The 15,557-nt window shown below is 44.6% G+C and overlaps 1 protein-coding gene across 5 annotated transcripts in view; it reads right to left on the reverse strand.

Moving 5' to 3' along the window:
- Positions 1-14,667, reverse strand: part of LOC133503733 (cyclin-dependent kinase-like 5) — a 35,522-nt gene extending 20,855 nt beyond the window's left edge. For 3 of the 5 annotated variants that reach the window (XM_061825633.1, XM_061825632.1, XM_061825629.1), the window contains exon 1: positions 5,858-5,932. In XM_061825633.1, coding sequence (XP_061681617.1) covers positions 5,858-5,917 — 60 coding nt within the window. In that variant the 5' untranslated portion in view covers positions 5,918-5,932. Of the gene's footprint in view, positions 1-5,857; positions 5,933-11,458; positions 11,618-11,713; positions 11,763-14,502 lie in introns of those variants that run through there. The other 2 variants (XM_061825631.1, XM_061825630.1) reach the window with 2 other exon arrangements.
- Between the last annotated feature and the right edge of the window lie 890 nt (positions 14,668-15,557).

Genomic DNA, 15,557 nt, shown 5'->3' on the forward strand with positions numbered 1-15,557 from the left:
GAGGGAAAAGCGGACTTAAATAGGTCACCTTGACTTGCTCACGTTTCAGCGCGGGAGCTCAACTAAGTCGGAAGCCAGAGTGCGCACGTCTTAACTCTTAACGGCGCCGAAATCTGCCCTCAATATCGTCGCTGGCTTAAGAAAACGATGGAATCCATCCATATTTTTGTTTGTTCACGCTAATTAACACCGGAAAGCGGCAGGAGTTTCATTCCTTGCGAGAAACGGCACAATTTGCGTTGAGCCGTGCGCACGGAATGCAACATAAAAAGTTGTCTGAAGCACTTATTAGCGTCTTTCATCACCATAATGCATTAAATATAGCACTTGTCTGGGAATTCAAAGACTCTCATGTACTATTTATTGACTACTGGAGTCACACCCGATGGCGGTAAGCTACTTGTGTCGCCCGACAGAGGTGTGGCTGCCATTCTGCACCTACGGCCCCTCCGACCACCGCCAAACATCCAGCCAAACGCATTCAAATACACCAAATAAACCAAAATCTTGACATTTTTATTTTAAAACCACTAAAGTCAAACAAATTAAATGAGTCACAAATCTTTCCTTCTCAGTAACATGCTATGTCAATAGCGTCTTATTCTTATAGCAGAAGGTTCAACGTCAATATTTTGTCTTCTTTTAACCCATTCATGGGCAGGCAGGCAATTTTTTTTGCCTTCCCGTTATAAAAGTCTCCTAACAGGCCACAATCAAGGAAATAACAACTTCCTTTTCATACATGGTTAAGCTATATGATAACTTTGCTCATTTATAACCTCGTCCGAAAAATGGGGCGCTGCCCACGAGAGGGTACTTGGGTTTTCTTCGTAGATCGTCCCAAAAACCAGAATCAGAATCAGATCGAAACACTTACATATTTTAATGTACTGAAGGATATAATGCGTGAAAATCTTGATGTCCCAAAAATGGGACGCTGAAAGCCAGCAACAACAGTTTTTCAAAAACGACAACGTACCGTAATTTCCGGCCTACGAGCCGCGACTTTTTTCACACGCTTTCAACCCTGCGGTTTATGCGGCGCTAGCGTTAGCGCGGTGCTAGCGGTAAACTCTTTCTGTGTACTGAAGCTTATAAGCAGGTGCGCTCTGTAGGCCGCCAATTACGGTAAATGGGTGAAGTTGCGCCATCAATAGTTTCTCCTCTTGCAAGGAAAGCGCAACATCAACAGTTTGCTGCCGTTTCCTTTAAGCGCAACATCACGAGCGCTCGAAAGAGCCGCCACTGAAGATCGAGGCAAACATTGCGCAGTGCAGACACACACAAGACGGGATAGAAGGTGTTCCAGCTAACACGGCACCTGATCACAAACGTACAATTGTTTGGAACAGTGGAAAAGAACCAGCCCTACGCCGCCTCACAAAGTACGTTACACGTCGAAAAAAAAAAATCCTGGCAGTACAGTGACGACGCGGTAACTCAAATTCCTGCATTTGAAGCTTTCGATCGCTGGCCGAGATCGCGGCATCGAAACGATCAATCGAGCCGACTGTCTTAGCGAGGCCTGGCTGGCTGTCAGCGGGATTTGTTCGGGGCTTCAAATCACCAATAAAAGGGCAGCTGGTGCGCCGAGCCCACACGCACGCACGCGCGCGCGCACGCACTTCACGGCAAAGTTGCGCCAAATGTGAAATAAAGCCGGCGTAAATAATCTCACCGACGTCTCCTTTTGAGATGATTTTACAACCCCTCGCTTGATCACGGATTTACACACAGAGCGATGCCTCGACTCAAGACGATGTAACTCAAGTCGACTTTCCCGGCGCTTAAAAAAAATGAAAATTGCTGGTTTTCAAAAGAAAAATAGCACGTGCACTTCCGCATTCATTCGTCTGCAAATTGTTTCCAACCGCAAAGAAACTTCCCCTGTAATTCCAGGTCCCACACACGAGGCAGGTTCCACTCCCATTGCCGTTAATCCCGCAAGTGCTGACACAATCAAACAACAAAGTGAAACGAGCGCACCCCACACGGGGCCCACCAAACGCTACGGAAACGCTTAGATGCAGTAACAGTACAGAGATGGGATCCAAACACCTTTCAGACTGCCTGAAATGTTAAACTTTGACGGTGTTGTATATAAACAACATCAACGGCGGAAAAAAGGGGGGTGGGGGCAAAGTGGAAATGCCAATTTTCAGCCTTATGGAGTAGAATCTGAAATCTCTGCATTTTGCAAATTTTTCCAACTTTTCACCCCAACTTGCTGTTCTGTATAAAACAGCAGTACATACTCTAACGGAGTACTACTATTTTCCAACTATACTTCAATAAAATATTGATGGATCTGTATTTATTACTGTGACAAACTTCTCTCTAACTCCCCCGCAATCCCTAAATAGAGTTTATACTTGTACTTTGATGAATTATCCCGACAACTATTGTTGGAACTCACCGCAACAAAATATAATCCCAAGAAATTGTTTGTTGCTGTAATAATCCCCCAACCCCGCGGGCAACAATGGACTTTGCTGTCTTTAGAGCTGGCGAGCGCGGCTGCTTATTGACGGCCGCATTTCACAAAGTTCACATTTACTTTCGTCACTCAACTCACCCTGTGACGCGTCTCCTCCTTTGTTCGGTTCGTAGTTTCTATGAATAAAATACCGTAGATACGAGCTAGCGTCACGTGACGGCTATGCTAACGCAGAATCTGCACGACTGCACACCGCTTAGGGAAACTAAATAAATAAGAGCAAAATCGAAATACATGAAAATATAATTGTGGCGGGTGGCACGGTGGCTCATCTGGAAAGCGTTGGCCTTACAGTTCTCAAAACCCGGGTTCGATCCTGGCCCCACCCGTGTGGAGTTTGCATGTTCTCCCCGGGCCTGCGTGGCTTTTCTCCGGGTGAGCACTCCGCTTTTCTCCCACATCCCAAAAACATGTAACATTAATTGGACACTCTAAATTGCTCCAAGGTGTGATTGTGACTGCGGCTGTTTGTCTCAATGTGTCCTGCGGTGGGCTGGCGACCAGTTCAGAGTGTACCCCGCTTCCTCCCCGTTGACTGCTGGTAGAGGCTCCAGCACTCCCCGCAACCCTTGTGAGGATAAGCAGCAAAGAAACTGGATGGATGGATAATCGGTGGATGACTGGTCAGCACATCTGCCTTGCAGTCCCGAGGACCGAGGTTTCCCAAGTTTGCATGTTCCCCCCCGTGCTTGCGTGGGTTTTCTCCGGGTGCTCCGGTTTCTTCCCACTTCCCAAAACCGTGCAATAAGACAATTGAAGACTCAAATTTGCTTGTAATCTAAATGCGAGTGCGTGGCCTGCGATTGGCTGGCGACCAGTTCAGGGCGGGATACGCCCCCGGCGCGCCCGCGACCCTTATGAGGATAAGTGGCTCAGAAAATGTAACGATGGAAAAACTTTGTTTTACTTCCAATTCTTTCATAAGTACTCCACATTTGATATCGTCAAAATACTTTTGAGCATATTTCAGAGATGCTCAGAAGCGACGTTTACCTTCTATCAACGTCATTTTGTGTTGCGACACTTGTACGATTGTTCAAGAGTCGCTTTTGGGCAAATTTATGGAACGCTGTTAAACGGCACCGACACAGAAAGTAGTCCTGATAAATTTCTGCCTTTGGCGGTCGAACGACAAGCCCATTTCATACTTTTTTTTTTTTTTTTTTCCCCCCTTTACCCCCCCTCTCCCCAATTAACACAGATACGGAATTCGGGCCGGGGGGGGGGGGGGGGGGGGTAATCGACCAATCAATGTACCGCCTTTGGTGGTAATACCGCATTATCGCTCCCCCCGCCGCCGTCTAAACGTCCGCATTAAGGGTCCCGGATTCTATTTCCGGCCTCCGTCATTTAGCCTACTAAAGGCGTGCATTATAATTTTAATTCGGGAGGCGTGACCAATGAGCAGCTGCGACCCATCAAGCGCCATTTCCTTCAGCCGGCACGCCGCCCGTGCCCCGTTCGGTGGGCGCGCGCATCCGTGAGCTGCGTGTGGGCCCATTCACTCCAACAATACGATCGTTTCCAGATGGCAACGGGCCACGTTGATCGGCGGCCAGAGTTTTTCCTCTTCCTGCTGTGCCTCCACGCGTCAAGGCGCGCATTTCGCCGCACCAAAAGGTACGGATGCCATCTATTCCCCGCAGAGTGTCGCACTCCTCGGTGCCATCCCGCTGCTGGATGCCAGACAAAACAAATAAATAATACGACGCTCAGTGAAAGAAGTGAAATATTGTGCTTTCTAAGGTACTGTCCATCCATTTTCTTAGCCGCTTATCCTCACAAGGAGCGCTGGAGCCTATCGCAGCAGTCGTCGGGGCACACCCTGAACTGGTTGCCAGCCAATCGCAGGGCACATAAAGACAAACACCCGCACTCACAAATCACACCTAGGGGCAATTTAGAGTGTCGAATTAATCTTGCATGTTTTTGGGATGTGGGAGAAAACCGGAGTGCCCACCCGGAGAAAAGCCACGCAAGCACGGGGAGAACAAGCAAACTCGACACAGGGAGGGCTCGGATTCAACACGGGTCCTCAGAACTGTGAGGCCAACGGTTTCCAGCTGCGCCACCGCGCCGCCAGGTACCATCATAAGCCCCTTTCATATTGCCAGTAAAAGCTGACGTGAGTCGAGTTTTTTTTTACCCCCCCATGTTGCTCTTTTGTATAAAACGCCAAATAGGAATGGTGGCATGAAGTCAACCTGGCAAATTTCCATCTTTGGATGTAGTATCAGAAACTCCTCAACCCACTGCCTGCAAAAATCCTCAACTTTACACATTCTTCCCACGTCGCTGCGCTCCACAAACTGCGCTGACACACTAAGTGGACGCGCTCGCACATTTCCGGCTTTGCACGTAGCATCGGAAGCCGTTTCCATCCCATCCCATCCCATCCCATCCAGTTCTTTGGCTCTACAAAAATATGTTTTATAAAGAAAAAGGAGAAAAGAGCAGCGTAAAAATGCTTTATCTGGATGCACATTGTACACGGAATATCAAATTTGGGCAATATTGCGCAACCATTTTTATGCCATCACGTCATACAATGAATGACGTGTATGATCATGAAATCAAATGCATCAGTTTTTTTCATTTCCTCACCCAATGGGAATCAATGTGAAAATCGATAAGTAATTGGATCGGAAAGAAGTGTTGATAATGGAATCGGACTCAAGTTTTGGTCAATTCCCCATCCCCAAGAACAACACTGGGGGAGTGCGATATTTCTTATGAAGAAATAAAAATACGGGGTACCAAAAAAAAAAAAAAAAATCTGCTGTATTTGATGGAAGGATGGAAGAAATGAAAATTGCAATTGCAATCATTTCACTGAGGAAAATTGATTAGAGGAACAAATGTTATCTTGGAAGTCAAGGTACTGCTGTATATTCCTCACTTTTTCCTGAATAAACGTCGAATTTTTGGGGCACGGGGCAATTTCCCAGAGCCGGCAAAAAATATCAAAATCACAGCTTGCATAATGATGTCATCGTTGCGATTGACCGTCTGATGGCAGATGGAGGCTGAATCTTCATCAGCTAATCAATGAACAGCTAAGCGCCTTCGCATCTCCAGCGTCTGGCGAGCTCCCCGAGTGGAGGTCACTGATGAAAAGATGCGAGAACAGTAAAAATCAAATTAAAAAAAAAGCGTGTTTACTGCAGTGCTGCTGTTTGTAGGAGGCGGCCTAGTTCTCTTTTCTTTTCCCCTTCCTCCGTGTTCTGGAGTCAACGCTCGGCTCGTCCTCTCCCTTAAATGGAGCGAGATGACGAGCCGAGAGGCGCCAGGTCGTGCGCCACTTACTGCTGCTCGATACTTTATTGGCCGGAACGCGGGAATGAACGAGCGCCGTCTTACCTTGTGCCTGCACTTGAGAACAACACCGTAGGCGCCTGGAAGGAAGGATAATAGGGTCATTCCACAAGTGGAGGACATTTTCTGGAATGTCACATAATTCATGTGCAAACTACAGAAATATGCAAAAATGACAAACAAAAGGGAACTGTTAAATTGATTCTAAAATATGATTTCAAACAGCAAATGGCTTCAGCACCCCTTCTTAAAGACAAACTTACCAATAAACTATACAGGTGATTTTTTTCTTTTTTGTAAGCTTCTATTTCTTTTGTCGTCCTTGTACATATTTTAAATAGTAGTAGTTGGGCTCTGAAGTCGAAAAAAGTGAGCTACGTGACTCAGCAAATTTTTCTCCACATTTTTATATACAAAGAAAGAAAGAAAGGGAAAATTAATTTACATTCATCAACAGTGCGATAATAATACCTTTATAAATGACAGAATAGGACGCTTTCTCTCATCTCCAATTATCTGATCTAGTAGGTCATCCTCAACCAAGTTCACACCCGTAAGTAAGCACAAAAAAAAATTAAGCTTAAAGGGAAAACAAAAATAATTATAGTAGTGAAAAAAATCACCTCAAAACACCTTGCAACAAATGTTCCAAAAACGATGTACAATGATTTACATATTCGCTTCAAGTAAAAAAAAAATGTTTTTTAGGTTTCAAATTTTCTTGGTATCGGAACCCTTGGCTGATACCTGTTCTGACAACAAGACAACAAGATGCAATATTTATGAGTTTAAAGAAAAAAAAAAAAGAGGAGGAAAAAAAAATACACTACACAACACTCTAAGAAAAAAAAAAATCATAATAATGACAACAACAAAAGGAATAAGTGGTGGGAACCAATTAACAAAATTAAGAAACTTGATTTCACATTATGTAGTAACATCTTTTGATGTTATGGCATATTTTGTCCAGGTTTTCCAATTTGTCTTGTTCTTGCCTCAAAATGAAAGTTAACTTTTCCATTTTAAAGATATCTTGAACCGCTTTAATCCAATGTTCAACTTTGGGAGGATTCTTTAGCAACCATTTCCTTGGAATAGTTTTGTTGCTTGCAAGTGACAAAATACTGTATATATATATATATATTCATTTTCTGGACCCTTGACAGTGTCCGGTATTGACATCTTTAAGCTACTTGCTCCGCCCAGTGAACCTCTTATCTTACTCTAATTGTTTAAAAAAAAAAAAAAAAAAGACAAATCAAATTTTTATGACAGAGATTTGTTGTTGACCAGTTAACACAGCTAGCATATACTCTTGAGCAAAAATTGGAATATTAGCGTTAATTTGCAACTTTGTCACTGTAATTACAGTAACACTAAGACTACATTAGTCTTCAAATTGTGAATAATTTATTCAACAATGTTTTTTAAATTACCCGAGTATCTGTATTAAATTTGACGGTTCATTCGGACGGGTCAAATGATATGTTTTCTTAAAAACATTTTTTTTTTTACATATAAATGGTTTGCTTTGCGGAAATGTTGGTCCCTAAATCGTCAAAGTGGAAGGCGCGGATGTAATATTTCGCCCATCGTATGAAGGTTGCACCTTATGATGCATATTGTGAAAAATCAATCCTTCTCTCAAGGGCGACTGCGCTGTGCAGGTGTACCTAATGTTGCGGCCAGCGAGGGTATGTGAAAATCTTCTCCCCCGCTGGTGTTGTTGTCATGCCAACACAATCTGGCAAAAAAAAGAAAAAAAACGATCTTTTTCATACAACCGCAAGCGTCTCCTCGACGATGACGCGGCAAACGCACGTTGTGCTCACACGTTTGGCCCGTGAGAGAAAAAGAGAGTGGGGGATTGACACTTGTCGTATTTGAAGGGGTGCAACTCGGACGGGATTTATGGCCGTTTTGGTCATCCCGATTTAACCTGCGCAAAGTTTGGGAGCTTCATGCTCGTTTTATTTCATCCCTGTGATCGACAGAAATCTCATCTTAATTTGTGCAATTTTTAGGGGACTTCGCGTACCCAGTAGTCATATTTTTACCTCCACAACTTTTTGGAGGGATTTGTGTTAGTGTAATTTGAACCTGTGCAACTTTTCAGGGATTTTCAAAAGTCTTACTTTCGACTTCTGAATGTGTCCTTTTGACATTTGCAACTTTTGGTGGGATTTACAGTCATTTCATTTTCACCCGTGCAACTTTTGTGGAGTTTTAGTTGTCTCATTTTAACCTGCACAACATTTAGGGGATTTGCGCTCGTCTTATTTCAACCTGAACAACGTTTTGGGAATTTATGGTTAACTTCTTTTAAACTGCGCAACATTTAGGCGAGTCCCGGTTGTCTTACGTGAACCTGTGCAATATTTACGGAATTCAAAGCTGTCCTACTTGAACTCATGCCACTTTTGAGGGATTCATGGAAGTCTGATCTTAATATGTACCTCTTTTGGGGGTTTTGGGGCAGTCTCGTTTTAACCAGTGCAATTTTCGGGGGATTTACAGTAGTCTTCCGTGTATTTTTCCCCCAACCATTCTGTTACTAAAAAGCTCTTGAAGGCCTTTTTAATGGTGCCTGCAAGCGTCGCGCACTACGAAAGGGGGCAGGCGGCGAAGGAAGTAGGACACAAGAATTGGCAAGCGAGTGCTCTTGTGACATTATAGACCATGGCAGGCCCCCCCCCCCCCCCAAACCCGCCCCAGTGGGTTGGAAGTCGGGGGCACCTTCAGGATGTATTGTCGGCGCGAGCGGGCAAATGACGAGCCGCTCGCCACTTCTTCGCCAGCTCGTCTCTCGTACCGGGTCTTCGAACCGAGGATCGGCGCCTTTTAAAAATCGCTGCCACGTGACTGAATGAGAACAAGGGCGACTAAATCCAAAGCTCCGTTTCAGCACAGCTGAGGATTTTTTTTTTTTTTTAAATCAAAATGCAAAAGTGTGGGCGACTAATCGACAACACTGATTAATACGATCGAGTGTTACTTCCGGACGCAGCTTTTGCATTTGTGCGAAGAGACTGTTTGGTAAATGCATTTAAGGCACAGAGTCTCCACGTAATTACACAGTTACAAATATGTTTTACAATATGATTTACAAGTTTTACATCTTGAGATCCTGCCCCAAGTGGAGGAGTTCAAGTATCTTGGTTGTCTTGTTCACGGGTGAGGGAAGAACGAAGCGGGAGATCGACAAGACAAATCGGTGCAGCGTCTGCAGTGATGCGGACCTTGCGTGGGTCCGTTGTGGGAAAGAGGGAGCCAAGTCGAAAGGCCGAGCTCTCAATTGACCAGTCGATCTACGTTCCTCCCCTCGGCTATGGGCACGAGCTGTGGGTCGTTTCCTCCGCAGGGTGTCCGGGTTCTCCCTTAGAGAACGGGTGAGAAGCTCGGTCATCCGGGAGGGGCTCAGTGTCGAGCCGCTACTCCTCCGCATCGAGAGGGGCCAGATGAGGTGGCTGGGGCACCTGACCCGGACGCCTCCCGCCGGAAAGAGACCCCAGGGACAACCCAGGACACGCTGTGGAGAGACTATGTCTCTGGACTGGCTTGGGAACGTCTCGCGATCCCTTCCGGATGAGATGGAAGAAGTGGCTGGGGAAAGGGAAGTCTGGCTATCCCTGCTGAAGCTACTTCCCCCGCGACCTGACCCGGAGAACCAGTAGAAAACGGATGGATTCAGAGCTTTACAGTCTCACAGTGGAACGGATCCATTAAGATTGTCTGATGTTTGACCGTGAAACTTTGAGGGAACTTGAAGATGTCGCATTTCAAGTCGCAAAACTTTTGGGAAATTTCCAGTCGTGCAAGACTTCAGAAGAGAAATAAGACAGAAAGAGAAATAAACGGTCGTCTTATTTGAACCTGCATAATTTTGGACAGATTTGAAGAGGTCGTGACCGACGCACCATTTTTTGAGGGTGTGAGGGGATTTTCAGTCGTCTTAAAAACTTTTGGGAAACTTGCAGTAGTCATACTTTGAGTATGATTTGCAGTAGATCTACCTGGCAAGTCTCATTTTAGGCTGCCCGACTTTTGGGGGATTGATGATAGTCTCATTTTAATGCGAGTGACGAGTAGGCAATTTCGCTTTTCTCATTTTAACCCATACAATTTTGTGGGGATTTACATTGATCATAATTCAACCTGCACTACTTTGGGGGGGTTGCGCTCATCTTTTTAACCGAAATATCTATCAGATATTGTAATGATTAATTTCCTTTTAACAGGCCTCACCACTCCCCCCAACAAGCAATTTTATGCGCGGATTTTAGAGACTCCCCCAGAACACAAAACTCATCAGTCCACTTGGGAAAAAAAAAAAATGATGGGAAATTGGGTGGATGTGCTAATCATAACAGGATGCATGTTAAAAAAAAAAAAAAAAAAAACCTCAAGGATCCGTGTCCCAAATTGAAGATGAACTTTGAGATCTTGGCTGGAAGCAGCCACCTTGGCCCATTTCCAGAACCGCCATTCGGGAATTTGCTCAAATGAGCCCCAATTGCAAGCAAGCACGACAGATGGACCGTGGCGTAAAACTTTGACGGTAATTTCCAGGATCGGCCAAGAATAAAACAAAAAAAAAAAATGTGCTAAATGACAAATTGAATGTGATGATCCTCCTTCACAGCGGCTCCCAGAAGCTGCTTAATTACGTAAGCGGCGAACGGCGTGCGTGGCGGGTCCGCGTGAGCCATCGACAACCGTTGACCGACATTCAGTCCGCGGAGGAAAAATCTATGACCGTTGCTGGACTGTGCGGCGATAGACATGCAACCCGCTTTAGGATCTGGATAACAACAACATTGATATGACGGGAATTGATCAATTTGGGGGACTCAACCAGGAATTTACAAGACTAAAAAGTTGGCTCTTAACTCTCTGAACTGTCTTGAAAACCAGCCCGGTTTGCCGGTATTGCCGGCATTGTGAATGATCTTTCAAGACCCACAGAAAATTGTCATTTGTGAAAATATATTGTATTATTATGATTATTATCATCATCACTATGACTGTATTTCAAGCCTTTGCTATTCTTCAGTAATCACCAGTAGAACATGGTCTGGTTTCACCCAAAAAAGCTTTTTGCAAAAACAACCATATCAAAGCAAATAGTTTTTGTTTTTCTGACAAATCAAACTATTAACAAAAAAGACTGAGAGAGAGATTTTGATGGTAAAATGATCCGTTATTTGCAAGATGTACAGCAAAAAAAAAAATGTCGTCCCAGCGCATGTGGTGGGTTGACCATCAGTTGCTTTTTTTTAGATCCAGTTCACTGTTCATTTCATGAACCGCATCATACCAGGATACATATTATTTTTAAACCAAACACATACATAGTCGGAGTGAGAGGTGCATAAACTTATCCGACTCCCAACGTGTTCAAATTTCTCTCTCTGAAAATCAACGCCATAAGCAGAGATTCATTTGCTAATCTTTATCTTCAACTCGAAAGGTGTGCTGGTTCTACTCAACAACCATGAACTGCAGCCATATTTAGGCAAAGATTAATTTCACACAGCAGCAGGGTGGGGGACCCTCTTCCACGCCCACCCGTCCAAAAACTCACTTGACAAATATACTCCTAAAACTCTCAGACTCCAGTTTACGAACGGAAACGCGGAGACTCACCTTCACCCACAATCCCAAGGACCTCAAATTTATTCATGACATCACCGACGTCACGGCTCTTCACGGAGTCAAAGGCTCGCGGCGATCGGGCGGAGGGGGGCGTGGCCAGCGGCTGGCTCCCGTCGAGCGGCGGACCCCTCGCCGCATGGCCGGCGTCGCCTGAAACGCAAGCGCGGCAATGTCAAACCTTCTTCAAATTGGAAGTTAAGTTAGGTTTCAGTCGTTTACCGAATGAGACATACGCACAATACTAACCGGCCAACCCGACTCCAGCTCCTGATGTCACTGAGTAGGCCACGCCCCTCTAAGGCACACATTCAACGCAAATACAGTAAACCCGCACATGTTCACGGTTGCAGTTCAGGATTCTCAAAATCGCTCCAAGCCATTTGCAATATACAAATATTAATTGGGTGCAATCTGGTGGCATCTTGGTGGTTGAGAACTATGATGAAGTGAAGGAAGGAGCTTCATTTAGTCAAGGCATAACCTTGCCCAATTTACTTTGCAGGATGTCTATGGAAAAAAGGATGACGTGTTTTAGCGTGTAGTGCGCCAGGTTCTGTGAGAAACGTCAAACTGTAAAACGCTTGGCGACTGCAGCGATCACAGCTCTCGCGTTCAGTCGGCCGAGTTTCCAGTTCATCTTCTCACGCCAAAATAAAGTCGCGGCCCCCCCACGGGGCCCAAAACGCCCAAGCGCGGACCGGCGCCTTTGCGTGCCGACGATTGGTCGATCCGTCAGTCCCCGGAAGCGGGGAACGGCGCGGCCGCGGATGATTGCGCGGCTCCTCGGCGCTCTCGCTATCAACACGGCGGTGACTCATGCGTGGTGAGGATAACCAACGCCGGTCTGTGCGGGCAGCTGTAAATATACACGACTTTTAACCTTTTACCCCTCACCCCACAGCATCAATGCACCATTCTCGAGGTGGAATTGGCTGAAAAGGGGGACGAAGTGCCTGTTTTTTCTTCTTTAAATATGGAGCGTCACAGCCGCAGAACGGCACCAGTGATCTGCAAGACCGCGCGGGATGTAAATTTTACGTGCCGCTGTTTTTGCTAGCAACTGGCTCCAAACGGGCTTGACCTCGGAAGAGGCGCATATGACGCAGCCTCATTTTTTTTTTTTAAATCGTGGCCTCAGTAGGCGCTGCTGTTTTGGATCGCAACAGGCTTCATTTGGACTTGGTGAACCTGAGAGCACATTAGCTAATTGCCGTTAAAGACACCGTCCCTACATGAAGAAAATTCATCCTTAATTTTTCAGTTTTAGTGCTTAAAAGTATATTCTTGTAAATCACAGTAAAATAACACCAGAATTGCAAATATCAACACTTGTAGGTTCTCCAGCATGCCAACCTGACTCAATTCTCTCACCTTGGTGAAAGCCATGTACAATTATTTAAACGGAGAAGAGAAAATATAAAAACAACAAACAAAACTTGAGCTAAACAAACAAGTACTGAATGAGTCCATTAAATTGAATTTAATGGAGACATTTAATATTTGACATTTATCTCTGAACCAGGCATCATTGTGATGTACATACGCCCACTTGTTTGTGATTGGTACCCTGCCATTCAACTCAACTTTGGAAAATGGCTGAACAATAGCACAACTGCATCTTTTTTTTTTTTTTTTTTTTAATTATTAAAAGCTAAAAGTTGCACTTCACATCACTTGCCACCACAACCGTTTCCAATTGATTTTGGGAGTGATCCAGTCCAAGTAAAAGCTTACTTACACACCCAATATGAATGAAAAATGTTTGTGTTTTACACAAACTTGAAAAAGGTCATCCTGGGCATTTTCAACACAATTTATCAAGCAAAGAAAATAAAAAAGGCATCAAAGGATCAGTGAAACAATTATTTTACTGGCTTGTGCCATTTTAGGACACTCATTCACACCCTGCTGGTCCAATCAGTATAAGTATGAGTAATATATATATATATATATATTTTTTTTTAATATTTATTTATTTTGCAGGCCGCACGATTCATCTTTTTCACTGCTTCCTTTGCACAATTGACCGTTAACACACTTCTCTATGTAGATTTCACATCTTGCACGTTTTACAAGGAATAATTCCATCCATCCATCCATCCATTTTCTTTGCTGCTTATCCTCACGAGGGTCGTGGGGACTGCTGGAGCCTATCCCACCTGTCAACGGGCAGGAGGCGGGGCACAGCCTGAACTGGTTGCCAGACAACCGCAGGGCACATTGGGACGAACAGCCGCACTCACTAACACACCTTGGGGCAATTTAGAGTGTCCAATTAAAGTTGCATGTTTTTGGGATGTGGGAGGAAACTGGAGTGCCTGGAGAAAACCCACGCGGGCAGGGGGAGAACATGCAAAATCCACACAGGCGGGTCCGGGATTGAACCCGGGACCTCAGAACTGTGAGGCCAACCCTTTACCAGCTGATCCGCCGTGCTGCCTGAACAAAAGAAACAGAAACGTGTCTTGTTCTTTGTTCTCGTTGTTCCTTGTTCTCTGTTCTGTACGTCGTACCAGGGCAGCACCGACTGCTAGAGGAAAAATTCCTTGCGTGTTCTACACACTCGGCCGTAAAAGCCGCTTCTGATTCTGAAAGATTATTTTTAGAAAAAATAATTGCAATATTTATTTGAGAAATAGGTGTGACGTGGGCCCTTTTGGGGGTAAAAAAAAAAAAAAAAAAAAAAAAACGAGCCCGCGAACCTCACTTTGGATGAAGTGTCGGCGTAAGTGCGTGTGCGCATGCGTGGGATGCAACTCCCACCTGAAAACACCCAACAAGTCCAACACAACAGCAGCAACCAACGCGACAAACGGCCTCGCGCGAACCGCAGCCCTAGCACGGAGTTCCATATTGTTGTTTTTTTAAGATAAGTGAAGCTAAATCCGAGGCTAGTTGTGTGGGTTGTTGCTGTTGTTGTGTTTTTTTTTTTTTTTTTCCGCTACGTAAACGCCACAACCAGCTGCGCTTTTCACGCTCGTCGCCTCCTCCTCCGCGGTCGCGTCGTTGTAAAAAGACAAAATGGTAGCACTCACCCGGTTATTAATTGCGAGGTATTAGCCCCGAGCGGGCCCCTTGGCGTCCACCCGCTGACGGCGGAGCGGTGCCCCTGCGAGCGGGGAGCTTCCAGTCCACCGACAGACTGACTGGATGGCTAAAGTGCGCCCGAGACGAGCTGCTAGCTACCCGTCGCCAGGGTAACGCCTTTGAGTGGCACCACAGCGCGGCCAATCGCACCGGTTGAAGCGGTCACTTTTGGGTGACGCCCCTTAGAAACGGACCAATCGAAGAGCGCTATCGTCGCTGCGGCGCTGGCGGTGGTTTTTTTTTTTTTTTTGCTCGAGGTCTGATATTGTTGTTCAAATTTCTCAATTACATAATTCACAAGATCACACGCCCCACGCGGCACGTTTAAGATAAATTGTCTATCTATCTATCTATCTATCTATGAAAAGCAGACCACATCATTTATTAATCCAGAAGCAGCTTTTCCATAGCGGGACAAGCTGAAAGGAAAAGAAGAAGTATTAATATTTGTATTAATATTTTAGCCTTAATGTACAGTAGTGAACATTTTTCTACGATTTTGTGCACAAAACTGTGATGCCTGTACACTTAAATATGCTTTAAGGTGGACATTTCAGTCACCATTAAAAATATATATATATTTCATAATTCATTTTAAAAAAAGATTACACACAAAATTCTTCCCTTTAGTGGGAAGAAATATGCCTCCATAACTTTCACAGAGTACGAATAAAGAATATCGTTGTAGGTTTATCAGGAATAAGATGTCATTACATATATAGAGAGAGAGATTTAAAAAAAAGATGGATGTGACAATAAAGTCAATTTCCTGAGAATAAAATGATTAAATAATTTCACGGGACTCAAATGATAATGGACACTACAGTTGTAAATTGTAGCAAGTCCCATAAATTGATGTTTCACACAAATGGGGCATCATTGCAAAAGATAATTAACAGGAGTTGCAAAAGGTTTTAATTTAAGAAATCGGAGCGCAAAGCGGTCAGATTTTGATTCAAATTAATAAGCGATAATTTTGACGATAAAGTCGTGATGGATGATG

Source organism: Syngnathoides biaculeatus, chromosome 7 (assembly GCF_019802595.1).
Source record: "Syngnathoides biaculeatus isolate LvHL_M chromosome 7, ASM1980259v1, whole genome shotgun sequence".
NCBI classification, from domain to species: Eukaryota; Metazoa; Chordata; class Actinopteri; order Syngnathiformes; family Syngnathidae; genus Syngnathoides; species Syngnathoides biaculeatus.